The 27051-nt window shown below is 44.0% G+C and overlaps 4 protein-coding genes across 5 annotated transcripts in view; 2 read left to right on the top strand and 2 right to left on the bottom strand.

Moving 5' to 3' along the window:
* prkd3 (protein kinase D3) overlaps window positions 1-3898 on the bottom strand; it is a 38985-nt gene extending 35087 nt beyond the window's left edge. Inside the window, exons 1-2 of the mRNA XM_084481745.1 lie at window positions 3643-3898; window positions 2674-3345 (exon numbers count right to left, since the gene is read on the bottom strand). Of these exons, the coding sequence (XP_084337871.1) occupies window positions 2674-2967 (294 nt within the window). The 5' untranslated portion in view covers window positions 2968-3345; window positions 3643-3898. The remainder of the gene's footprint in view (window positions 1-2673; window positions 3346-3642) is intronic.
* A 682-nt stretch (window positions 3899-4580) lies between these two features.
* mocs3 (molybdenum cofactor synthesis 3) lies at window positions 4581-13047 on the bottom strand. Of its 2 annotated transcripts, none has more exons than XM_084482067.1 (13): window positions 12106-13047; window positions 10294-10423; window positions 10109-10201; window positions 9315-9435; window positions 8370-8444; window positions 8100-8217; window positions 7886-7994; window positions 7648-7710; window positions 6580-6743; window positions 6256-6303; window positions 5582-5678; window positions 5277-5384; window positions 4581-4791 (listed from the first exon to the last, which is right to left on the bottom strand). In XM_084482067.1, the coding sequence occupies exons 2-13, from the start codon at window positions 10337-10339 to the stop codon at window positions 4634-4636; spliced, it is 1200 nt and encodes a 399-aa protein (XP_084338193.1). In that variant the 5' UTR covers window positions 10340-10423; window positions 12106-13047; the 3' UTR covers window positions 4581-4633. The 2 variants fall into 2 exon arrangements, with proteins under 2 accessions (XP_084338193.1, XP_084338192.1); XM_084482066.1 differs by lacking the exon at window positions 12106-13047 and adding an exon at window positions 10671-10873.
* Window positions 11466-17857, top strand: qpct (glutaminyl-peptide cyclotransferase). Its single transcript, XM_084482068.1, has 7 exons — window positions 11466-11623; window positions 13729-13875; window positions 14356-14637; window positions 15281-15448; window positions 15965-16064; window positions 16347-16463; window positions 16928-17857. The coding sequence occupies exons 1-7, from the start codon at window positions 11516-11518 to the stop codon at window positions 17107-17109; spliced, it is 1104 nt and encodes a 367-aa protein (XP_084338194.1). The 5' UTR covers window positions 11466-11515; the 3' UTR covers window positions 17110-17857.
* Window positions 17858-20348: 2491 nt separating this feature from the next.
* LOC311362426 (connector enhancer of kinase suppressor of ras 3-like) overlaps window positions 20349-27051 on the top strand; it is a 43847-nt gene continuing 37144 nt past the window's right edge. Inside the window, 1 exon segment of the mRNA XM_084482259.1 lies at window positions 20349-20652. Coding sequence (XP_084338385.1) covers window positions 20592-20652 — 61 coding nt within the window. The 5' untranslated portion in view covers window positions 20349-20591.

Genomic DNA, 27051 nt, shown 5'->3' with positions numbered 1-27051 from the left:
TGACATGAATGGGATTGTATATGTACTATGTGTGTGCGTGTGTGTGTGTGTGTGTGTGGGGGGGGGGGGGGTCACAATTTGAAATGCAGATACTACTATACTGTTGGTGACACAGGGTTGTGTTGTACAAGAAGTACAACACTCTTATACACATACCGAACAGAATGGCCCAGACATTATTTCACTGGAGATAATAAACACGTAATGCAACATACAACATGGAAGCCACACACTGATGACTCTCTTGAGTACAAAGTCTCTTCAAAGCACCATATTACCCGACCCTTTCCTGTAACAAATATCATGCCGCCGAAACAGATTCTGGAAACACATTCTTGCGACCATGCCAATACATTACGGGACCCATTCAAATATGAGCGGTGATGAGATGTTCTGCTCTGCGGGGCCGCTCGGAATGAGCTAGTGAGAATCAGCAGATCTCATAAAGAACAACAACATTACCCGGCTCCTCAGGAATGTCAACTTGGGCCAACATGGAACCAAATGACACCAGGGCAGATGGGACGGCCAGCTCACTATCCTTGGCCGGTTGCTGCAAAGCCTTTGTGAACTACATTCCGTTTAACTGATAGTTCAATAGGCGATATTTGAGGTTTTAGTGGATGATGAGAGTGCCATGTTTAATCTCTGGAGTGATTAGAGTTTTCATCATCAATCTCTAATCATCATTATTATGATTGCGAGGTGATGAAATGGCACGAAAGTGGGCTGAACGCACAAAAGGCGTAATTTCATTAAAATCTCAAACAGGAAACGTTAATCTGTTTCCACCACAGACAAGCTCTCTCGATACAGTGTGAGAAATGTGTTTCTCTGTGTATAGTATGTGAAACCAATTCGTTTTGATCATGTGAGTATAATCCAACAAGAAAAATTCACAAAAATAATTTTGAAGATCTAATTGTTATTTATCACAATATGTAAGTGGATACATGGCTCCAATGTAGTGTATATAACTGTATCTAAAGTGTAGACACATTTACAATGTATGTAATTGTATCTACAATGTAGATACTGTAAGTCCACAGAGTCCAAGTTACTGCTTTTGTTATTACCTGATAGGCATAGACTGCTTTAAGTTTCAAGTTAAGTTAGTTTATATACATATTGCTTCCACTTGCATTGAAACAAGAAAATGTTTAGACTCACACAGGACTACGTAGTGTTTAAAAATCAGAGAAAAGCTTTTCTCAGTGAAGATTGACTAGCCCCAATGAAACGTTGTCATCAAAGGACAAAATGCACCTCCATCAACATCATTCCTATTTCCTAGCCGGCCTGCTTGGATCAGGATAGAAGCTTTATGTGGACAAAACCATTAGACCATTAAAGGGCAGCGAAGAGCGTACCGTCATAAGCATTTTCAATCCTCATCCTGTCACCCCGCCTTGCTTGTGAAGATGGGTAGAAGGAATGCAGGACTTTCTACTTAAAGTATGTCAATATTAACTTCTGAACACACACACACACACACACACACACACACACACACACACACACACACACACACACACACACACACACACACACACACACACACACACACACACACACACACACACACACACACACATCCCATGTTCACGACCTTCCCCCCAAAGAGTCTTCACGTCAAGCGTACATGGAGGAGCACATTAGAGCCTGCTGGGTGCAGTTCAGACTCCCGCTCTCCACCAAATGATACTTGGCAGTCACACTTGATTGATTCAGCCTGTGCGCCGAGTTCAAAGCCTTTCCATATGCTAGGGGCCATTAATCCAGTGCCATTACAACAGGGCTCGCATTGTCATGGAAAACAAGCCCGAGATTACATCAGGGATGAGTACGGCAGAGCCCAAACCGCTGAGTAGTTCTGGGTGTGCTGGTGTGTGTGTGTGTGTGTGTGTTGTATGTGTTTGTGCGTTTAAAGCTCCCTGTGTGTGTGTGTGTGTGTGTGTGTGTGTGTGTGTGTGTGTGTCTGCTCCCATCATGGGTCCAGCTCCGGCACACCACAGTGTAAACAACTGGCGCTTCTAGGCTGCGCACGGTAACTGGAGCAGCAGGCTCGCTGCCGTTGTGCATGCTTCTGTGGTGTCTGAATCGGTGGGCACGGGACCCAGATGTCTGCCTCGCAAAACAAAGGCAGTGCACACGTATGTGACACACAAATATAAGAAAAATGCTGTCGTGTGCGTGTGTGTGTGTGTGTGTGAGCGTGTTTATGAGTTTGCGGGCGCAAGCATGCGTGTTTGTGTTTGTGTGTGAGTGTGTCTGTGCGTGTGTGTGCATGTGTCTGTTTGGAAGGACCCTACTGTCTTCATTCCAACTGCCTGAGCTTTGAAAACAGATAAATAACAGTGGAAATGCAACCCTTGTAGCCAACAGAGATGATATAAGAATGTGTAAGACACGCAAACACGAGAACAAATATTTCTTGTTGGACACTGTTTCGATTTCCACGCTATTGGCCCCAAGTGAGATAGCATGAAATAACAAAATTGGTTGTAAGTCGTGCAGATTCAGAGGTGAGGGCAGTTAGGATGCTACACAAATAAAAGCAGCATTACCCCCTTCACCATCAACACCTTCAACATGCTTTTTCTGATCCACCTCCCCGAGACTCTACACAGTGACCACACAGACATCTGCCCCCCAGCCCCCAGCCCAAGGTACCTTCTGGTCGACGATGGAGCACACCAGGTCCTTGACGGCGGACAGCGACACGTCCCCCACCTCCAGGCTGACCGTCTCCCTGGTGAGTCCGATCTGGAGCAGGAAGGACACGCCATGGAAGGAGCCCCGGGAGTTGGTGGGGCTAGAGGCACTGTGGCTGCCGTTGGAGAGCCGGCTGTAGAGTGGCCCCGGCGGGCTGGGCGACGGAGACGGGGTAGGCGGCGAGGACGGGTGGTGCGGATGGAGCGAGTGGACGTAGGCTCGAGGTAAGGACGTGGGGGAGGAGGTAGACATTGGGGTTTTTCCTCCTCCGACGGGGGCCGGTGGGTGCAAAAAATAATTAAAACAAAAGAGGGTTGTTTTGTGTGTTCTGAGTTCTGGGCTTGTGCCCCCTAAGCACCACCGCTTCTGTGTACTCTCCTCATTCCAAGGAAAAGGAAACAGGTAGGAGCCCTGTGTGTCTAAACTGACATTGTTTGGGGTGATTTCGTATGAAGTAATGATGGAGTTCTCTTGCAAATGCTTGTCCGCCCACCTTAATGCACGCAGGTGAATGGGATAGTTCTCATCGATTCCCAGACTTCAGCAACTGAGCTTGAAAACTTCATGACCACAGACCTTTCTTCTCCTTGCTGAAGTCAGTAAACCACTCCGACCACAGGAAACCTGCCACTAAACAGAAACAGAGTTGTTTCAATGATGTTATAAGTTTCCAAAATAAATGTTAAACATTTTGATAGAAAAGAGGCAAAAGAAAAACTCCAACATCTGGCTTCTGAACATCTGGACCCCTCCCACTTGCGACTGGATTGCTGGCAGAACATAACCAAGACCCAGAATGCCAGCAAAACAAGTTATACAATCAGCGAATACTGCTAGTTGGCATATGCTTTCACTGTTTAAATGCGTATTTTCTTAAAGCCTGTTGATCTGGAAACGATAGCTACACAAGTGCGAATGATACGTTACCTTCACAATGAGCAAAGGCTGCTTTCCTATCCATTGTAAGTGAAGCACAGAAACTTAGCAACTCCATCAACTGTGGAACGCGGAGCGTAAAGTTCAATCAACTTTTGTAAGCCGCACGAGTTAAGCGCCGTTCACTGTTACGAATCTAGTTTGTCTGTGAATACGCGCAATGACCTACTGAAACGTCCGCTTTATGAAAGTTTCTCTTATCTTTATTCCGCTATTGCCAGATAGTAAATTCATGCGCATCTTATTATCGTTCCAGCTGTGACTCTACTCCCCCCGTTTCACGAGAAAATGAGCCGATATAGTCCCTGGGGCTTGGAGTTTTTATTACCTTCTCATAGCAGGGTTTCCGTATGCGGATAGGAATTTGTGAACTACAGTCTCTGAACAGCTATGGCGCCTCTGACGGACATGGGATCAACGCGCATGCCCCTTCCTTTTCCGTTATTTGAACTTATGGTACGCTACTCAAAACTCGGTAGACGCTACGATATATGAAATCATGAGACGATAAAAAGATTTCCTTTTCCAAACTCTTTTTTTTGTCTGACTCAAAATGCTGTGGTACTGCGATGACACTCGACCTATAGGATTTATATAAGATAAGATAAATGATTTTTTGACTTTGATGAACCCGAAGGGACATTTCTTCTGGACACCGTAAGCCTACTGCAGTTCCACGGTGGATAAAAAAAACAGTACAACACGTAGCTTTCCATAACAGTTTGCAGATACACAGCTTCTGAAGACACACGGTTACATTTTGTTTGCCGAAAATAATAAGTAACATTCTTTTAGGATAAATATCCTTTGATCAATAGATCAACTACTACTATTTTACTACTATCTACTACTACTACTACTACTACTACTACTATTTTCATATAATGCCACAATTAATTAGAGACAAATCAATAACAAACAAGTTAAGTCCAACTCATTTATTAAATATGGCAACAAAAATATACATATTGAAATCAGCAACTCAATATTGTGGAAATTCCGGGTCGATCTTTTGGGACCAGGCCATGAGTCCCCCACAAATGTCCTTGACAGTGATGTCACCCACTTCTGATGTGCTCATCTTCTCCAGGAGCTGAACAGCCTTCTGGGAGTCATTCCCCAGCTTACAGATGACATAGACTGCCCACAGACAGCAGGGCGTCATGCAGCAAAAAAAATAGAGTTATACATTGTAGTCTTATTCATTTGTATATCATTTCAAGGCATCTTTTTACCAGTTTATTCAGAGATCCCCGTTAGTGCCCCCTTAATCAGTGTTGCAAGGATTAAAAGATATGAAAATACACACACAGGTTTATAGTGGATCATCAAGTAGTACAACTCTATATAAAGCTCTTTCACATGGTGAATATACAGAGCACAACACAAATAACATCTTGAATATTCTCCTTTTCTTTCGTTTCGGTGTTTCCAAGCCTGCCAGCTGCTCAGGTCAAACGCAGTTGTTATGGAAAATAATTACCTAGCAACCGTCATTACATCGTAGTCCCGGACTCTCTAAAATAAGCAAGACGACATTACAAAACGTGCATATGTACAAGTCTGCTCTCGTCCCCTCACGGTTCCCCTGCCTTTTTAGACGCAGAGGCGTTCAGACGGGTTACCTGGAAGCGGGCCGTCTCCCGACATCTGCCCTTTGGATTGGCTGATGCGCTCCTGGAGTAACTGGAGATGGCTGCTCTTCCCCTGCTGCAGGCTGGAGAGAGGAATGTCTAGTGGCAGAAGGCTGAGGATGGGAATCGCAGAGCACTGGAGGGCAGCCTACCACTGAACTACATTAGTATGTATAACTATGGGTTAAAAATATTATAATTTTGAATCGATCATATCATAAGTCGACATCCCCGGCACACACACACACACACACACACACACACACACACACAACTCTGATGAAGCCGAAGGATACTGAGGGAGAAGGGTAGCTGGCATATATCCACCTCCACAGGAGGGCGCACATCCAGCAGGAGATGGGAGGACGCATTGTCCACGATAGCTTTATACTCCTGGAACAACAGTGTCACCAAAGCATAGCAGTGTTACAATGGCGGCGTTACATGTCCTGTTAAAACAAATGTGTACGGAGTATTGGAAAAACACTCAAAACCATGTAGAGGGAAAACGATCAGTATAACTGTAACTTCCATGGCATCACAAGATTTCTACGTCTAAATGAAGCCCTTGTACAATCGCTATTACGCCTCAATCATCAGGATCGCCATCTACGCCTAACGGCCTGGCCAGTTAGAAGGCTTGACATTCAAGTGCTATAAACAAACCTAATTCACAAGCGGTCACTGCCAAACAGAACACACTATTCTCTATCCTTTTGAAAACCTTGAATACTTAGAATACTCATTTCCCATTTAGGGTTGGACCAGCAATAAGATGTAATCACAGTTTATGAATGCACGCACAGAAAGAAAAAACAGAAAATTAAGTGAAATTATAAAATAACCGTTGCTAAGTACAGTGAGTCACGCCAGGCTCTTTTGTGTGTGTGTGTGTGTGTGTGTGTGTGTGTGTGTGTGTGTGTGTGTGTGTGTGTGTGTGTGTGTGTGTGTGTGTGCGCATTGTGTGTACCTGCACCGTGATCCTCTGATCTTTGGAGAGGAGGTTGAGTCTGCGGCACTGCCAAACAAGCAGAGAGAAAAGGCATTTGGAAGCAATAAAAGTACTTCCTACAATTGAGGGGAAATCTGATGTACTATTCAATTATGCGATTAGATGAGATTAGACACGTTTTAACATATCACCTGTAAATAATCAACTAAACAATTGGTGCGAGAGTTCACAACTGGTTCATTGCATAATCCTCCAATAGTTTAAGGGTTCATCCACCTTGGTTGAATCGTATTCATTCGTGCACAGTATCAGGGGCCAGGCTGATGCCCGGGGGTGACCCACCTTGTCTGTGGCTGCAGAACCACAGAGGGCCTCGTAGTCCAACAGCTGGGTGACTGAGGGTTTGTCCCCACACACAGCACACTGGGGCTGCCTGGGCCGCAGCTTGATGGACCTGAACCTGGTGTCCAGAGCGTCAAACATCACCAGCTGCTGCCCGCAGGAAGCTGCAGGCCCACCTGGTCAAGGAAGGGGCCTGTTTTTATCGGGAAACATCTGCCTGCCAAGGGCTTGCAGAGGAGGCCTGGTTGGGAATGTGGCATGCTGGCATGGTAACATTTAGATGTGTGGTAGGAGCGGTGTGTGTGTGTGTGTGTGTGTGTGTGTGTGTGTGTGTGTGTGTGTGTGTGTGTGTGTGTGTGTGTGTGTGTGTGTGTGTGTGTGTGTGTGTGTGTGTGTGTGTGATTCTAGAGGCCAGGTGTAAAACAGGGGAGCACAGTACAAACACACAATCAGTAGAAACACAGTTATATATATATATAGCTTTACTGCAACAGCAAGTAAATAAAATGTAAGATACAGATAATGCAGACTAATTGCATTAGACCCAACAAACAGATTTGTTCCGAGGAAAACCACCTTTGTTGTGGATTAAAAAAATTCCAAGATACACGATTAACCTAATGTGAGTTAATACGAGTTAAATGGAATAACATGTGATGCAAAGCTCCACTACTTGCTGCTTGATGCTGCTTTTTCTTAGGTTTCTGGGGTTTGCAGTCACATATTCAATACATGATGTTTTTAGTAGCATTTTATGTTGTAAATTATACATGAATGTTATAGAATTGTACTGTTTTAGGTTGGTTATGAATGGAGAAAATCCATAGCACACTTGGCCCACATCCACAATATGACGGCTGGAGAACTCTAGGAACAAATCTGTCTGTTCTTTTTTAATTAAAAAAAACAATTCATGTAATTTGCCTTGCCTTGATACACTTGAATGTGATCTACTTTTTCCCCCCCTACACTTATATAACCATGACTAATTGATATACTTTCTTTACAATGACCTGCGATGATAACAAGGCAGATATTAATAGAAAACACACGAGGAAGGAAGGATACATCCTTGTCCAGACACAATCTTGATGACCTCCAGAGCTTGGAGACATCCCATAATTCCTGGAACTGAGACAAAAGAGGACCACGTTAACACACGCACACACACACACACACACACACACACACACACAAACAGACAACAAACAAACAACAAACCTTGTCACCACCTAATCGCAATAATTTTTTGGGGGGAGGGAAAGGGTGGAGGAAGGGTGGGGAAAACAAAGGAAGAGCCCCTCACCCACTCCCAGCACCCCTCCGTCAGAGCAGTTGGTCACCATCTCGGCTGGAGGGGGCACAGGGTACAGACACCTGTAGCACGGCCCTCCTCGGTAGTTATACACCGTCAGCTACACGCAGCCCAACACAAAGACATCAACACGTCCACATTAGTGATTCAGATCTTTTACATACGTTGGAACTTTGTAAGGACATTCTTTATTTATTTATTTCACCTGTCCCTCCATTCTCAGGGCGCTGGCTGACACCAGGGGCTTGCGGCTGAGCACGCAGGCGTCGTTCACCAGGTAGCGGGTGGGCACGTTGTCCGAGCAGTCGGCCACGATGTCATACCTGACGGTGTCATGGAGGTCAAGGATCCGGCAACAGGTCTTTTTTGAATGTGACTTGGGGCTGGCAACTCGGGGCGAGCTGGAAGAAGTCAGTGGGTGAGGTGAGTGGCAGGGGGTCAGTAGGTTAACGGTGGTTAAGGTGTCAAAGGATACTGTTGGATCAGTTGCAGGGCATTCTCAGAAGAGAGCTGGAGGTTGTAGGGTATGCACTCTACAGTCGAGTTCAGCCTGTGGACATAGAAGCACAAGGTCAGAGCACGTCAAAACAAACAAAAATATTGTGAAATGGGGCTCAAACACTGCACTGACTGTGTCGGTCTAGGACCAAAGTAATGTACTGTACTGAGTTGCTGGCTTGAAAACTGCAACAAGGAATCAATTCAGTAAGCCAATGAAATGGCGCCCCCAAGTGGTCATGGTTATACACTGTACACTTACCACAGTAGTGCTGATTGTGGGTGAGAAAGCCACCCAAAACAGCACTCTCTAAAATAACATGTTTACACAATATTTGCAGACTGGGGTGAAATGTTTGACCATATATAACCTGTGGTGAGACTAGAACGCGCCATCCCATATTACAGAGTAATCAAAGGGTTACAAAAAGCTAAAAGAAACAGCAAATCTTTGATAATACATTGGATTTATATAGCACTTTGCTTAGTATGGAAAGACGCTTTACAAGAATAGGAACAACTTTATTTTACAAAACAGTATGATTCTGAAAATAAATAAATAATTGTAAATACATAATAACATTGTTGCTACAGCTGATTACACACTGAGTTTCTCGAAAGCACTATTTGAAGCACATTGGTAGAATAGGGGTGTCATTAATATGATACAACATTGGTACTTGCTAATAAACTTACTCACACACCAAATTGTATGCAGGGTGGTTGTGTGCAGGCATGGTCAAATACAGTTTAAATTTAACTTGTAAATTCAATTTGAGCAATTTAAGACAATACAGACACACAGTCATATTTGAAAAAAACTACAACCACCTCAACGACTAAGTGGTGGAGATTACTACGGATCAAAATACACTTGTCAACTGCTTCTAAGTGTGCTAGAAAAACCACTAAATGGAGGTACCTGTTGACAGCAGTGGCAGCAGACAGGGCCTTGGCCTGGCCTTGGCTCTCCTCTCTATGCAGCACTTGTCTGTGGAGGTTACTGAGCTCCACCTCGTCATAGTCCAGCAGGCCCAGACGCCCTGGGGTAAAAACCAGTAGAAAGGAGCTGTTATGAGGGGAAGACTTGGAGCCCTCATAGGTGAAGCCTTGAGCTCCACTGTAGAGCAGTAGACTCCATGCATCTTATCAATAGGCTGACAGTATTCTAAGAAGTCAATCACCTAGAAGGGGTTTCAGTGAAGCAAATTGTTCAGGGTACGTGTTCAATCAAAGTATGTCGTGGCACAGAGGGCTTATTTCTCTCAAAATAATTTTCCAATTGGTTGCATTTTGCATCAGCATGCAATGTGATTATAGTTATTGATGCAGTTAAGGTTAGGATCAAGTATACACTGGGTTTTTAGTTTACGAGGTGCCATTAGGTTGATGATTAAATAACATGAATGGTTTCTGGCACCAATGAAGTGTATGAAGTACACTAACCCTTTCTAACCCTAACCCTAACCGGGAACTGTGTATATCAAGCACTACAATCCCATAATCCCATACATGTTATAATAAAAAAAATAATAATTAAAAATTAACCATTAAATTAATTAACCAAAGAAAACGTGCAATATTATCATTTTGATACATGAGGTTGACAATTCAATTAACAGGGGTCTGCTTTATGGTTTTTGAACGATTGTGTCAGAAAGACATTGGCCATGGATCCTGTTTGTTTACATTCATCCTGCCAACATGATTACCCACCAATCCCTGCTGCAGCTAGATACTGTGCCAGCGGGCAGCCCAGTCCTCCACATCCAACCACCAGTACAGAGCTCTGGGAGAGGTTCTGTTGACCTGAACACAATAAAGACCCATGATAATCATTCGAAATCAAACTGCAGTGCAGCTCAACATTTGACCTTTCTCATACACTTCGATTAATTTACCTCGGACGCCTAGCTCTGGTAGAAGAAGCTGTCTGCTGTAGCGCATGATGTCCTCGTTTGAAAGAGGTTTGGACTCCAAAGGGGTCAGAGTTGTAACTTTGTCAATCAATTCGATACATGGCTTCTCGTTCTAGATACAACAGGATTACACACAACGTGTTAGTTACTTTATCTCAGGCAAGCAGGCAAGCAGGCAATACAATGGCAATAAGATGTTTCGCACAACTATTAAGCTGCATTGTTCCGATTACAGTATTGGACCTTCGTGCAGACGAGCATAATTTCAAAGTGCACAATGAACTAGGAAGCACAAGGAAGCTTACGATCTGTTATTATCAATATTAACCTACAATCGAACTTTGAGCATATTCCCAAACCTTTTCTAATTGCGCCAATTTTTTCTTCAAAACGTCTAACTCCGTCTCCTTGTCCAGGAGCCGTGCCTTCAAGCACGATACTTCGTCTGCCATTGTGGTTTAAAATCAGAATAAGGTAAAATGCAGATCAAGTTGTAGACATGGATGTTATGATTAACACTGTAAAAATGTATGAATGTTGACAAGTGTGGCACTTCCTGGTTCAACACGTGGAATGAGAACCACGTGACTCTATGAAAGTGGGCGGTGCTCCGGTGGTCTCAAATGAAATGATAAATTGTGCAGATATAAAGTAGGCAATATAGGTGTCAATTATTTAGTATATATGGTTTTGCTAGTGGATTACATCTCAAACACTTGTACACATTAAACATTTGCATGAATGTCGATATTTTATGTTATGGCGATGGTAGGAATGGGTTCTGCAAATAATTATGTCAATCAATCATGTTGTTTTTTTTTAAGTATTTTTAAAGATTAGGCCTATGCTTTTTAAAAGCATATATTTCATATTTGTTTCACATGCCATGTTAAACCTAATGACTTTTGGGTTAAACAAGGCTACCTTTACCCCCAGCCACTGCATAAATAAACGCGCATTAAACTATGTTCACATCGGTGGACCATGGGGGCATGTTGTCGTGATCGGCCTACCACAGGACATGACAAACGACGGCGTTTAGTGTTTTTTAAATTGACCCTTGGGACCAAATGAACTACACCAGTGACGTGCGCATTAAACGGCGCCCCGGGCTCCGATTCCTCCTCCCTCCTGTTGTTCACATGATCTGTAAAGCCTTGACTGAGGAGAGGGGGAATGTTGACGACTCAGAGGATCGACTGCGATGAATGAGCGTCGCCACGGTCCGTTAACGATGCATTTTCTCAATGCTCTGAGTATCTTTGGGATATTTATCAGCTGTGTCAATGGAATTCCATGGACACAAGAGAAGGTAAACAGCAAACGTATGACAGTTATGTCACAGGTTACTAAATTATTATATGTGTCTCTGTCTATCATTAAGGAAGTCCCAGTAGGCTACATCTGGGAGCACATTTCTTTATTTTAATAACCTACGTTTTAGTGTAATATTGTTTTCTCTGCTATTTATATGCCTGCCTATTTATTTAATTGATTATGGTCAACATATATGAAGGGCAGTTTGTTTTTGCGTTTTAAAAATTTACAAAGTAGGCTAAAATAAAATAATAATTATATTTTATTCGAATTCGGATTTATATTCTACAAAATAATACTAGTTTGATATACCTACGATTTTATTTAGGCTAATTGGTGGTAATTTGTCGCTCCTGTAGGTTTTCTATGTAGGAAATGTCCAAGGCTGTAAGCAACAGCACACTATTGTGTCATTTCTGTGATGCAGCTCGATTCTTCTTGTAAATATGTGCCTTTCTTTGTTCTTCATCCACTCACCTCTTTATCTGTTGCTATGGCAGCAAGGTTATCACCATTGATCGTCCAATTGCAGATGTTGGTATTTATAGATCGAAACTGGACCTCCGTTTGATCTCGTCTGTGAATCCCATCTCTTGAGGATCACAGGTTGAGAGTCACTTGCACCACATCATTATGAACCTACGATTACAGGTTGACTCACACCAGCTGCTAACATCTTGCGACGCCACTGGGAGTGCGATCATGTCTAGAGGACCGTGTGTTAATTATGAAAAAAAAGAAACCGTAGGTTTCTGGAAATGTGTTATAACAATCCTATACGCTTATACATGCTGTCTCCCTCTACCTCCTCTGTCAATTAACAACCAGCCGGTATCTGTATCTAGAGACAGGAAAGCAATACTAAACCAAACAGACACAGATTATTTGTGGTTGGGTGATCAATATGTCCTTCACTAAGCGTCTTGTGCTCTTTTTAATTAGTCACCACACCAAGCATCCAGGGTTGTCTGTGCAGAAGATATATACAGCTCAGGTGACCTTTGAGACCAAACACAGATCAGACCGGATCAATATGTTCAAAGCCAACGTTTTCGAGATTCGATTTTTTTTCTGTCTTTCAACCCATGAACTACTATTGGAAATTTGAACACATGAAATTAGATTAAAATACATCCAATGGGAATCCTATCTGCAAGAGTTGGGAGTTGGCTCGTTAACAAACGCCTTGATCACAATTACCACAATTACCAACTGCTTGTAAGTTTGCTATTATACAGGTGGCTGCCTTATCAAAAGAGTATAGTGTTGAATAGTCAGGGTCATTCAATCAGGGTATATTCACATTGAGAGTGGGATGTTGATGTTGTTTTAAGGGAGATTCTGCACTTTGAGGGAACTGGCCTGTTGTCAAAATCACATCAAGGCAGCAACCAAACAATGTGACACTCCTATTTTTGCTAATGAATCGGATGGCCAAGTCATTTTTCAACTCCAAACAGTTGAACAATTTTACTCAGAATTTTACTCCAAATCCGAATATTGTAGGCCTATATGTCGTTCAGTCTGGTGGCTTCCTCAGAAACTGTTGACACATCACTGCTTTGGCGTCATCTTCAGACATTGAATGACTTGTTACCAACCATTACCATGGTGATTACACAAGAACTCATTGGGTAACCATATTGGTTTGTTGCTCTTCCAACCGCAGATTCACACACACAACGGCTGAGATGGCCTTTTAGTTCTTTGCTGTGCCCCTGCAGGCTATGAGTCATTCGCTTTAACAACCACACATATTGTTCTGTGTGGTATTGTGAAATATTAATACTAAATGAATGGAACGTTGAATGGAAAACCCCAAAGCTTGAACAAGCATGTTATATTTCATTGGATGGATCAACCTTGTTAAAAATGTATTATGGATGGATGGATGCATGAATGGATGAATTGATAGGTGGAAGACCAGGTGGGCAAATGGATGATTAGATCAGTTCAACCCAGTTCATCCTGTTGAATTAACGGTGTCATTGAATAAGACGATGCCATGCACCTACCATTAAATCCTCCTCAACCAGCAATAAGATAACTCCCCGGGACCCAATGCCGTCTCTAATTCTGTGTCATTTATGAACTGGCCAGCTCACACACAGAGCCGCGACGCTGACTGCAGGAGAGATCCGCAGCGCCCTAGCCCACACGGACCTGGACCAGATGTGGCAGAGGGATCTGACCCCTTTGCTGGTCACCAGGTACCCCGGGACGGCGGGCAGTCTGGCGGTACAGCAGGTCAGTACTCAGGGCCTTCCCAACTGAACAACAACATTAGTTATTGGGACCACCATGCAATAAATGGTTTAGTTTAGTTTGTCTACAAATGCAAACTAGGAATTCATGATGGGGTTCACATGATAATCAGTGTTAGCTCCATTCATTCTAGGTCTGATTCAGCAATTCTTACCTTGATTTGATTCAAAAGCGTGAACCCATGTCAGCATCAAAACATTGTTTGAGCTTATTATTATTGTGGATCAGTGTATGATTGCTTTATATAAAATATTATATATTATGTTATAAATGTATCTATTCAATTAGCAAATACTTTGGTCCAAAAAGTGGCATCCAAGTGAGTATTGCGTTGCGTGTGTATGTCTGGGTATGTGTTTGTGTATGTGTGTGTGTGTGTGTGTGTGTGTGCGTGTGTGTGTGTGTGTGTGTGTGTGTGTGTGTGTGTGTGTGTGTGTGTGTGCGCGTGTCTTTCCACCGCAGCATATCAAAACGACACTTGGCTCCCTAGAGGCCGGCTGGAGCGTGACGGAGGACAGCTTCGAGGCCCAGACCCCGTACGGCCCCCTGACCTTCACCAACCTCATCGCCACCCTGGACCCCTCCGCCAAGCGCCGCCTGGTGCTGGCGTGTCACTATGACTCCAAGTATTACCCGCCCCAGTGGCACGGCAAGGAGTTCCAGGGGGCCACTGACTCAGCCGTGCCCTGCGCCATGATGCTGGAGCTGGCCCGGGCCCTGGACCAGGAGCTGAAGACGCAGAAGGTTGGGGACTAGAGGGAGATCTGTGTTGGTGGGGATAGAGGACTTAAGTTTGGTCAGTGTCGTCAAGTCCAGCCTTTTTTTTGTATTGTGTCAAAACACGATACAAAACATACCAAAATGATTGGAGTATTATATTATATTATTATATAATAATGGTACATAAGATTATCTTAAATTCGATTATATTTTTTATTGTGCATAGCTTATTATTACTCTGTGTCTGTGTTCTAGGTTTTGAAATACAGTTTACAGATCATGACAAAAGTCAACTCTGATTTCCCCAGAGGAAAGAGGCTGGCTGCAGCTGTGTTGTTACAAATAGATTCATCTTTTTCACTGATGTGATATGAAACAGAGGAAGCAATCCTGCCCCATGCATGAAAAAGAGCATCGAAGCCCCAGTTAAAAGCGAAAAATAAAAAAGCAGATTTAAAAATCTAATGATAAAATACTACAAAAAAATTATAAAAACGGAGAACTCAAATAGCCACGCTTTAACCACTAGGGGGCAGAAAAGCTTTCAGAATAACAACACTTTGTATTTTTGTGCAAATTCGTTTACATTTCTTTCGTTCCATACATTTCTTCTCCTATAACTCTCTATCACCACCACCACCACCACCACCGATCCCTCTCCCACCAGAGCTCCAGCCCTGACCTGACACTGCAGCTGCTGTTCTTTGACGGTGAGGAGGCTATGTTCCAGTGGACCGCCACAGACTCCCTGTACGGCTCCCGTCACCTGGCCCAGCAGATGGAGAGCACCCCGCACCCCGCCGGCGCCACCGACACCAACCTGCTGCACGGCATTGTGGGTCCACACAGCCACCCTTCACCTCCATCAGCCTCCAGTCTCTCAGATCAGAACAACCTCAGGATTAGAAAAATTGGATTATATCCTTATAATATTAGCGATCATCCTGTGGTCACTATTATGAGGATTCTGAGAAACACACATAAATGTTAATTTGAAACCTCAATAATTTAGAGGAACCATATGATTCATGTTGTAGTGTTTGCTGTGTTGCGGATACTTTAAAGCTGAGGAGAAGCTTAAGGTGTTTGTTGTGTGTGTGTGTGTGTGTGTGTGTGTGTGTGTGTGTGTGTGTGTGGGGGGGGGGGGGGGGGGGGGGGCTTTCTTCTTCTTCATGATGTCATCCTGGTACCTCAAAGCTACAGTGGGAGTTGGCCATTAGGAAGGAGTTATCTTCCCTTATCTACTCTTATCTGCTTAAACTGAGAGCTGATTCCACACAAGAAAACCCTAAATTATGTTCATCATGTCCCCCCCCCCCCCCCCCCCCACACACACACACACACACTTTAGGATCTGTTTGTGCTGATGGACCTGATTGGGGCCCCGGGGCCTCGCTTCGGGAGCCAGTTCTCCAGCACATCACGCTGGCTCACCAGGCTCCAGAATATAGGTATTTAATCACACTTCACCCTGTGTACATTAGGATCTCAACTGGCAAACCAAGGCATTTTTTCCTTTTTCTCAATCTACAAAGTAAAAAAAAACATAGATATACTGTAGCCTTGATGGCTAAACATAGGATTATGTTTTTTCAGTCAATATTATTAGTTAAAACATTATTCATAATGTACAGATCAAGCTAACACACTTGCATGTGTTCATTTTATGTTACAGTGGAGTGTTATGTAGCCGGTTTTGAATCCTGTCTCCTCTTCTTGTGCTGTGTTATCAGAGCGTCGTCTCCACTCCATGGGCGAGCTGGTTGACCATCCCGCCGATGTGCAGTACTTCTGGCCCAACATGCCTGTGGGCTTTGTTCAGGACGACCACGTGCCCTTCCTGAACAGAGGTTCATACAGCCACTCACATGGACAAACATACATTTATAAATACATGCATGTTGTGTATAGTATACTATGTTTATATGGTATAAGTATATACAAGCATGAAGACACACAAACTCACACATAAACACCCAGAGAAAACATGCCTGCATGCAAGCACACACACACATACACACACACACACACACACACACACACACACACACACACACACACACACACACACACACACACACATACATGCACAAACATACAAAAGCGCACTTAACACACTTGCATACATATACATTCCCATATATTCCCATACATAGATTCACACAGACACACACAGACACACAATCACACACAAATCAACTCACACACACACACACACAGACACATGATAAATCACCAGTACTCAGGACATCCTGTGTAGTGTGTGTGAAGGCGTGTCCTGACCCCTCCTTCCCCCCCTCTGGTTTCCTGTCAGGTGTGCGCATCCTCCACCTCATCCCCACCCCCTTCCCCTCCGTGTGGCACACGTTTGATGACAACGAGGAGAACCTGGACCGCTCCACCATCCAGAACCTCAACAAGATCCTGCAGATCTTCTCTCTGGAGTACCTCAACGCCAGACCCATCGACCCGCAGAACCCACAGAACGCCCCCTAAAGGAGACCTGCTCTTCTTTTGAGTATTTTTGGATGACTATTGTACACAGTTATCTGCATCCATGGTATGGACTGATTTCATTTGGTCCATTTTAGTAGCAAACATTTTTTAATATAGCTCATATGGAAGACTTCATTGTTTTCCCCTAGATATGCTGTCCTCCCTGACAGGATGGTCTGTTCATCTGCTGTCAAAGTACACTGTGTCGTTGTTAGCATTCCCGCTCACAACTTTTAATGCTTATACTAATGCTTTCTTTTAGACTGGCAAAAGAGGAAAGCATGGGTGATGAAGATTTATAAAGACAATAGACTATTTCAAACCTAAGAACAGGATAACCATAGCCGGTTTTGTTTAGTTTTTTCCAAATTATGTCCATACCTTTCCTGCTTTTAGTTAACAAGAAGTTCTCAGCAGCAATATACAGATATATCTAAACCGTATGTATAACAGTACAGTATTTAGGAATATCCTAGAGATTGAGTCTCAGAGCTTTCACGGGTGTTTATAGAGCAAACATGTCAAAACAAAAAGAGAGAAAGAGTGGGCTTATTTATGTGATAACATCTCAACTTCCATATACCCTGTGGGATGGACCAGCTCCCTGTGCATGTGTTTCATGTCTCCGTGTTTGTTTGGGTGTCATTATTAGCAAGGAATAATACACCGGGAACTATACTGGACTTCCTGTATTTTTTTTTAAAGTCTGAAATAAAAGTAGGCACAGAACATGAAAAAAAATAGAAAATGATCTTGGTGTCTTTTTTCTTGTTGCTAAAATAAGTTGTGTTGAGGACCACCCCTGGTATGTTTGGGAAGTTGTTGGGGAAAGACGTGGAAACATTGTAGCCCTTTTCATTCTGTGTGTCTATTTTGTCTGGTTAGGATGTGTAGAATGCATATTTTTTCTGCTAGAATGATGTCTGTTGAAGCATACTATCTATCTAGAGTAGAGTACTAATCCCCAGGGTTTCATCCCTATCCCACCTTGGAATTATTTACTCCCCTTTTTTCCCTCAGGCTTAAGGGCTGCCATCTGACCTCATCTGTCTGTGGGCGTGTTAAGCCCTTTGATAAAGAAAGTGTAATGCTATCATGTTAAGGGCTAAGCTATAACATGTGATCACACATGGGACATGTTTTTCCATAGTAAATGCAGAGACAATTCATAAAGAAGCAGGTGGGGGATGGGCATCCACAACAGGACATCAGCCCACAGCATGAATCAGAGTCCATGGGACATCACTCGATCAGAAGCCAGACTGGAGGGTCTGGAAGTGTCTCCAATGCACCGGCATCCAAATCAGTCCTCAAAAGGTCCTCAGAAAGCCGGGATCCCCTGATCTCGGACCTCGTCAACTCTGAGCTCCATGGGGGTTTTAAGGATTTTATCCATCATCAGGTTGGATTTTAACATTTGCATAACTCATTTACATAATACATTTATATTTATGTATGTAAATATAAATTATGTATATGTTTGACAGCATACTATTGCCATGGTATTCAATGTTTTAAAAGTATAAACAACATACCACAGAAAACACATAGTAACCACCAATGAAAAGCACTTGCTAACCTCTTTCCAGACCTCCACCATCACACACCAGTCCCATGATGCAATAATCCCAGCAGGGAGGCTAAAGCCTGAATTCCTAAACACCCAAGACTCCCATGGATTCACTGCCCTCCTCTTTCTGGCACAGAGCCCCACATTCTGCATTCACAAATGTTTGGAATGCCCTGGCAACAACACGTACCAACATAACACACCTGCTCTGGGATTTATTAAAGAAATTGAATGATTAATGTTCAAAAGTTGATTGCCAAGTATAGCTTTTCTCAATAATATTATTTTTCATAATAATGAAAAATAGAATTGTATGGATGCTATGGCTTGGCTGTGGCTTGGAGGCAGAGCTTTTCCTTGCAGATTTATACATTATTATTTAACCAAGATGGGAAATAAAGATGAACAATTGATTATAAAATGTGGTGTGTATAATGTATGTTTGAATTAATCAGGCCAACCCTAAAGAGGGAAACGAAGAAATTGGAAACTACAATTGTGTGTGTGTGTGTGTGTGTGTGGGGGGGGGGTGATGTTTTCATCACCTTGTCTTGAGAAAGACCACGATTATGGATGGCCACGTGTTCACCTGGCTTCTCCATCACTGGATGAAAGGCGCAGCGCCTCCACGTCCAGATGCTCATTCGTTCAGGGCAGGCTGTTAAAGGTGAAGCTGGTGGGATTGAGACGGTAAGAAAGCAGCTGCGATACAATATGCTGCTACCGGTAGGAGGCAGTGTAACACTGCCTCTCGTTATCTAAATCCTGCTTGAATCTGCTCAGTGAAACCGTAGCAGAAGAACTCACCATAACCTAAGAGTACAATTTAATTGAATATATTTACTTAGCCACAGCTGGCTTCGTTATGTCCAAACAGCTGCTATTGCGCAAGCCATCATGTTTCGTAGGCCTACAAGGAAAATGGGAAGAAAGTTTCTGCAATTATATACTGATGTATTCTATTGTAGTTTAAATGATTGCATTGGCTGACTGTAAATGTTTTGTGCCCAGGTGTGATATGATGTGTAATCTGCAGATGATTACAGAGGTGTGTGTGTGTGTGTGTGTGTGTGTGTGTGTGTGTGTGTGTGTGTGTGTGTGTGTGTGTGTGTGTGTGTGTGTGTGTGTGTGATGTGTTTAAATAATGTATAAAATATAATACAAAATGTACATCTATGCCTATATGGCGCAGGCTGACTAGTTTGATGTAGTGCTAAATCATTACGTTCACCCATAGAGATAGGGTTATAGTGCAATTATTATAGTGCCCTTTAATAGCCATCTATCAAACTGTTAATCTGTTGATAAATGTTTCTGAATTGATTAAAAAGCATAAAGGCGGCCTACAAAGAACCATGGCTGAAATGGATTTTTGGCAATTTTTCAAAAAGCGCACAAATGATTCAAACTAGCCTACAGGAAAATATATATTTAGTCCAACTTCTAAATAAAAAATAGTGAAATTCATTTTAATGTCATCTGTAGGTCGAGGAAAATGATGAAATCGAACAGAAGTACTTACTTAACTTATTTTAACCCTACAAACCAGACATGTCCATTACAGTGTGAAATTGGCAGTGTTGAAAGACGCCCCGCCTCCCAGAACTTTCAGCCGAGAGGCGGTGGACGACACTGGCGCTCTGCTCACAAACTGCAACTTGATCCCAATCGCGCCGGTGACGGAGCTGAGCTGTGGGGGATTTCGCTTCTGCATTCAGCCATGCGTGTGAAGAGTGGCCCTGTGTGCCAAGAGTGAGTGGAAACCAGCGCAGGGCTAACGTCGAGCGTAGAGAATGCTGGCTCGGACTGTAGCAAAAGGTGTTATAAGATTGAATTAAATGAGTGTCGCTTTTACTAGTTATTTTGGGCGTTAGTAGAGAAGCCCCCACATTTGGCTATTTATTTGGTCGAAATGCAAGCCATGGAACCCATCACGAAGTGGACGCCGAAGCAAGTGGTTGACTGGATGAAAGGTACGTCTCGACTACATCATCAAACCGTAATGCAACATTTCCAAACAACGGAAACCTTGGACATTTTACAAACCTGTAGCCTGACGTTATCACCTCGGTGAAATGAGCCTAGTTTCGTAGAAACTGCTGCGCTTGTGTGACAGCATACCTCGCTTTACGCACTACAACAACAACAATGGGATTTCACTTTAACTCAAAGATAGGGCCCAATGTTATCAATGTGCATTAAGTATTCAGCCTTTGCGGTTTGATTCATTGGATGGTCGATGTGATGATACCCTGGACGTTAGGAGGAACTTTGCGTCGCCCGCACTGGATCTTTAGCAGGCTGTGAGAGGCAAGTGTCGGCTGATTGAAGAAGTTGAACGTTAACTGCTGACATTAGAACCACGCTGAGAAAAACCCAGATATCCAAAGCTATAGAGCCTATTTTTGGATTACATGTCAACATGTAACATAATAGCATTGTGGAAATACTGGAAATATATTTATTAGCTTTTGAAGTCTGCCCAGGCTGAAATTCTTGTTATGGAAATGACGACATCTAGTAACCATTCTTGTATGAACCTGTGATCAGTCACTATAAGCTATGCGCGGTGAGGGACACCTTATGTTATTTAAGGGATGGCCCAAATGAAGTTTCACTCCACCTTCGGTTTAAAAAGATTAACATAAATTAAAAGAATGGAGTGCATAGTGCATGCTGGTAATCAACATGCTCTTATAAATTATTTCATGCATTTTTTTAAACTAGGCTGCGTCCAATCATACAATAAGCTTTTTGTCGTGTGTGTGTGTGTGTGTGTGTGTGTGTGTGTGTGTGTGTGTGTGTGTGTGTGTGTGTGTGTGTGTGTGTGTGTGTGTGTGTGTGTGTGTGTGTGTGTGTGTGTGTGTGTGTGTGTGTGGGATAGGATTGTAGCTGGGCTTACTCTCTTTCTCTCTGTGATGAAAAGAGTCTGGCTCGCCCCTGCATGGAGCGAGGATTAGTTGTGTACCCCAGTCCCCTGCACCGTCAGTCCCCCTAAACCTCTGAGTCAGCACTTCTCCTCTCCCGGGTCTTAGTCCTGTTGGCTTGGTTGTGAACACCACACGTTTTAGGGGAAGAAAAAAAACACACACACACACACACACACACACACACACACACACACACACACACACACACACACACACACACACACACACACACACACACACACACACATTTGTAGGACTAGGAAGCCCACAACAAACCTGCTGTGACACGATGATACACAACAACAGTGCAGCCATGCACGGCAATGACGGCTACAAATAAACAAATGGATGCCTGAATGCTCCGAAGCCCCTCTGGCCCTGGGCTGTTTTAGCTCCACAGACTCCTTTTGTGTATTGTGGCAGTTGGTAATCACTCGCATTGTTTGAGCAGATCAAGAGGTGGAGATGGGTGGTGGTGGTGTGTACTGGATGGTGAAAGGGTGATCAGGATATATTAAGTTAAACACTGTGTGTGTGTGTGTGTGTGTGTGTGTGTGTGTGTGTGTGTGTGTGTGTGTGTGTGTGTGTGTGTGTGTGTGTGTGTGTGTGTGTGTGTGTGTGTGTGTGTGTGTGTCAGGCAAGGGGTTGGCTTGGATGAGCATGCACCCCTGAGCTCTGCTCTTCCAGCTGGACACGTAGAGTGTCATGTGTTGGTGGGTGTGGACCATATGTCATGTGTTACTTAACCCAGGGCAGCATGAGAGCCTGGAGATGGATGGGGAAGAAATGGGAAGAGATGGCGATTCAGAACCAACGACCCTGACAATATTATTTCCAAATTCAGCCCAGAGTAGATCAGTAAGGATGTCTTGGGTTGGAGTGAGTTATAAATACGTTATCTAATGGTATGAACCCAAAAAATGCACTTATGATAACATCTCACACTTAAAAATGCTACTTGCTTGTTATTTTCCAAATATAGTCTTAAACCCACACGTTTGTGATTTCAGTACAGCAATGGCAGTGCTATTTGGGAAATGCAAGGTTCTAAACTTAGCCGAATACTTTCACATGTTATCAGCAAACCTTTGTTTATCCTTTCTCACTTTGTTGACCTCTTTTCTGTTGGAACCGACACTGCCTCTGTTTTTTCTCAGGTATCCGAAACATGTAAGCCAGGATACAATCTCCTTAAGGCCGTGGTGACATTTATTCACTCCAGTTCCATACCTCGGATTGGCCTTCAGATTTTCCACTGGACTTTTCACTGAGTAGTCAAATTACAAATCCTTCCATGTTGAGCCATATCTGGCTCGGCAAATTAAGCAATGGGTTTATTTTAAGCAATAGGTCGCCATTAGAAGACCAGCTGATCCAGTGGCCTACATCTGAGTCGTAATGAGGTCACGAGGATATAAGAATCCGGAAAAAGTCTATTAAGTCTATTACCAAGTTAGAGCAGCGTGGATCTCACATCCTCGCATGGTACCGGAGACGTGAGCGCTGGGCTGTCGGAGAAGTACTGACGGATGTGTGTGCCGACACATGTTGGCTCTCCCCAGCCTTATCTCTGAAGGTGATACTGAGGTGTGTGCAATGATGTCCTCACTCAGTCCCTGATCTTTATCTGGATATAGAGGAGACTTCCTAAACTGGAGTGTGAACAGACATGGCACACACACACACACAGCTTACTTGGCTCTGTGTCCCTCTGTCTGTCTCTGGTGCTCTGTCTCTATGTCACTCTCTCTCTCTGTCTCTCTGCCTCTGGTGCTCTGTCTCTCTGCCTCTCTGTCTCTCTGTCTCTCTGTCTCTCTGCCTCTCTGTCTCTCTGTCCCTCTGTCTCTCTGTCCCCGTGCACACAATCTCTTTTCAGGACGGCACAGTTCTATGTATGTACCGTCTCCATGGGGCGGCATTAATCCCCTGAACGTAACAACTCCTGGCCTGCAACTCAGTCCATGTGGGCCTCATGGTGACCACCATGTGTTGTTGTGTATATGAATAAAGGCCAACACACCTGTATCCCAGCCCGCAAGCATACGCGGATATGGCCGGGCAAAAGCGTTTCCACTAACTGCATAGAAATCCATTAAGGTTAACCCCCCCCCCCCCACCCCGGATCTTTGTTGCTTAACATTGGTTAACTAGCCTCACTGGCCATTTTTTGTTTCCAAACCCTGCTGTGTTGTTCCACTGATGGGGAAGATATCCTCTTTACCTTCCCATAGAAAACGGCCTTTAGAATTCAGGGGAGGCACTGTAAGTGGATTCTCCCAGGGGGGGAGCGGGGGACCGGGAGGAACTGTGGAGGTTTCACATCAGCCCGTTTCTCACACGGTCCCGAGTCCTCCACCTCTCTCGGCCCCAGAGTCCTCCACCTCTCTCGGCCCCAGGAGCTCTGCCATGTGAGGGCCGTGAAAGAAATCATGAAAAGTTAATGTCGGACAGCGTTGTACTCAATGGCTGGTAGTGCTGACTAGTGAAATAAGTTGGAGATGCACAGAGCGCTTGTGCCACTGGACAGCGTAGGCAGAGACAATCTCTGAGGAAGGGGCAACCGGTAAAACCAAACCAACCACTGGTTTCCATTTGCATGTATCCCCAACGTGTGTGTGTGTGTGTGTGTGTGTGTGTGTGTGTGTGTGTGTGTGTGTGTGTGTGTGTGTGTGTGTGTGTGTGTGTGTGTGTGTGTGTGTGTGTGTGTGTGTGTGTGTGTGTGTGTGTGTGTGTGTGTGTGTGTGTGTGACTTCGTATCCATGCCAACCTGGGTACGTTGTTCATTCAAATTGAAAATGTGCATTGCAAATCTAACCAGATGATCTCAGCTTAGCAGGCACCGCAAGCTTTTGGCCCTTAGCCTATCCTAAGAGCATTTGCCTGAGAACCAACAGGCTTAAGCCGTCAACTAAAAGCCCAAACCTGAGGAACAAGGCCCAAATGCATGAGAAGCTGTGTGTGTGTGTGTGTGTGTGTGTGTGTGTGTGTGTGTGTGTGTGTGTGTGTGTGTGTGTGTGTGTGTGTGTGTGTGTGTGTGTGTGTGTGTGTGTGTGTGTGTGTGTGTGTGTGTGTGTGCGCCTACAAAGGTTCTAACATGCTTCTAGGCCTTCCTCTCAGGTATCCCATGATTGTATGTGCATGTATGTGACACCTCAACTCAAGACGGTTAGGAGCCAAAGTAGCCGAGTGGCCCGGCGCCAAAAGATGAGCTTGCATCGCTCCAGTACAAATGGTCCTGATGGAGGGAGCCAGTGTTGGTATAAAGGCTGGAGTGGATGGCGTTATCAAAGCCACTCCTCTGGTCGCTGCTGTGGTCCAATAGCCACCAAATATGAGAGGAATGAAGCCAACCATGCCAGTAGCCAGAGTTCAAACCAGCAGTCACAACAGGTCACACATGCCCTTTGATGAGGTTTGGGGCCGCCATTGGCTGTAAAAGGATTTGATAGGCAGAACATAAATGACTTGACATTTATCGCTCCGGCTAGCCAAAAAAGAAAATAAATCCGAAAGCACTCTGTAATTCACTCAGCAGCATAACATTGTAAGGAAACTTTAAAATTATGATAATTATGGAGTGAGTCTTGAGTTTTATGAACTGTTGCCCTCTTTTGGCTTTAAAATGGGCGATTTTGTTCCGGTTCAGCGGCAGAACCGACCTCACTGGGAACATGTCGCGACTAGCCAGTACAGTCCCCCACATCCTTTGTCCTGCTACTCCCATAGATTTAAATCACTGTGCCCAGACGGGCATACAATGTCATGGTTAACCATTCGGACTCGTCACTTAAAACGTCTGTGGTTTTTTGTATGTGGCAAAATGCGATGAATTGGTGCAACTAATTGTTTTTGCTGGGTTGCCCGTAGATGTGTTTTTCTTACTGGACTAAGATCACCACTGGATCTACTTTCAGCCCTCTTGTTGACTGGTTTCATTAGAATGCACTGATGGATGAAACAGCTGTAATGCCTCAGTCTCAGTTTCCACTGCAAAGACCCCCCCCCATAACCCCTGATGCTTCACTCTACAATGCCCCCATTTAGTGTGTGTGTGTGTGTGTGTGTGTGTGTGTGTGTGTGTGTGTGTGTGTGTGTGTGTGTGTGTGTGTGTGTGTGTGTGTGTGTGTGTGTGTGTGTGTGTGTGTTCATAATCACTCCTTTATGGGGTGGTTATAAAGCAGTGATAAGGTGAACTGCGCCAGGCTTCTGTTTTTAGATTCTTTTCTCTGTTTATCTTTTTGTATATTGATTCTTTTTTCTTTTTTTTTTTACTAATGAACCCCATGAACTTTGGCTCTCGTTAGGTTTATTGTTTTTCTACCTTTGGACTTCCCCAACTGAACTTCAGACAATCAAGTAAAACGGCATTCAGATGATATGACCGCATTCTCCCTGAAAAACCTCAGCCTGTAAAAGCCCACACATACAGGAAGCCCTGCGAAAATATCTAACAATCCAACAGATCTAGCATAGCTTGCAGTGTCATGTCATTTGTTCTGAAATAGGTCAAACTATAGCCTACATTCTCCAGTGAAAGTGTTTTGCGACAGCCTTCTAAACTTCAGGGGTTAAAAGTTTAAAATCTTCCCAAACCTCACATTAATTCACCTCCACCCTAACAACAATCCGATAACCATAACGATATCCGCACAAGCCATTGTTCCTGTCCCCTTCATCCCAACTCAATAGGCAGTTGAATAGATGAGAGAAAGTCAAATTATGCTTTTCAAAAGGTCATACATCAGAATGCTAGCTCAGCCAGTGCGCAGCTCCTGAATTTGTTTACAAAGGGAGTGGTGGCGGTGGCAACGGTTTCACAAAGGCAGCCGGCCGCACGAGAAGATCCTTATATGACATGATCCTCTGTGGACGAACACCTGGGGAGCTGCCTCTCACCTGCTCTGCTCCACTGTTTGCGGTGGCCATTTTTAGCTCGCTTTTCCAGTCAGCAGCAGATTCAATCTCTTACGGTGATGTGACGGGCCCGCCCTTGATTTGGCACGACAGACTCAACAGGTGCCAACAGACGGCACAAACAGGGCTCACCTGTGTGTGTGTGTGTGTGTGTGTGTGTGTGTGTGTGTGTGTGTGTGTGTGTGTGTGTGTGTGTGTGTGTGTGTGTGTGTGTGTGTGTGTGTGTGTGTGTGTGTGTGTGTGTGTGTGTGTGTGTGATGCCGTCATTGTTTTAGAATCCCAGCACAAAGCCATGGGAAAAAGAGTCTGTGGGTGCAACAGGAATAGCTTGTTGCCACACAAACTAAACACCCGAGTTGTGGGTTTGTGTGCGTGTGCGTGTTTTGGTGAGCCTTGCTGTATTAGATAGGTGCTGTTTTGTGGCTAGTGGTGGGATTCACATGCCCGATACTAATACTAACCCCCCCAAACATGACTCAACCTCTTGCTGTGTGTGTGTGTCTGTGTCTCTTTAGCCCACAAACAACA

Source organism: Micromesistius poutassou (assembly GCF_964030765.1).
Source record: "Micromesistius poutassou genome assembly, chromosome: 17".
Lineage (NCBI taxonomy): Eukaryota > Metazoa > Chordata > Actinopteri > Gadiformes > Gadidae > Micromesistius > Micromesistius poutassou.
Note: the sequence above shows the minus strand (reverse complement) of the source record. Positions and strands in the feature narration are given on the sequence as shown.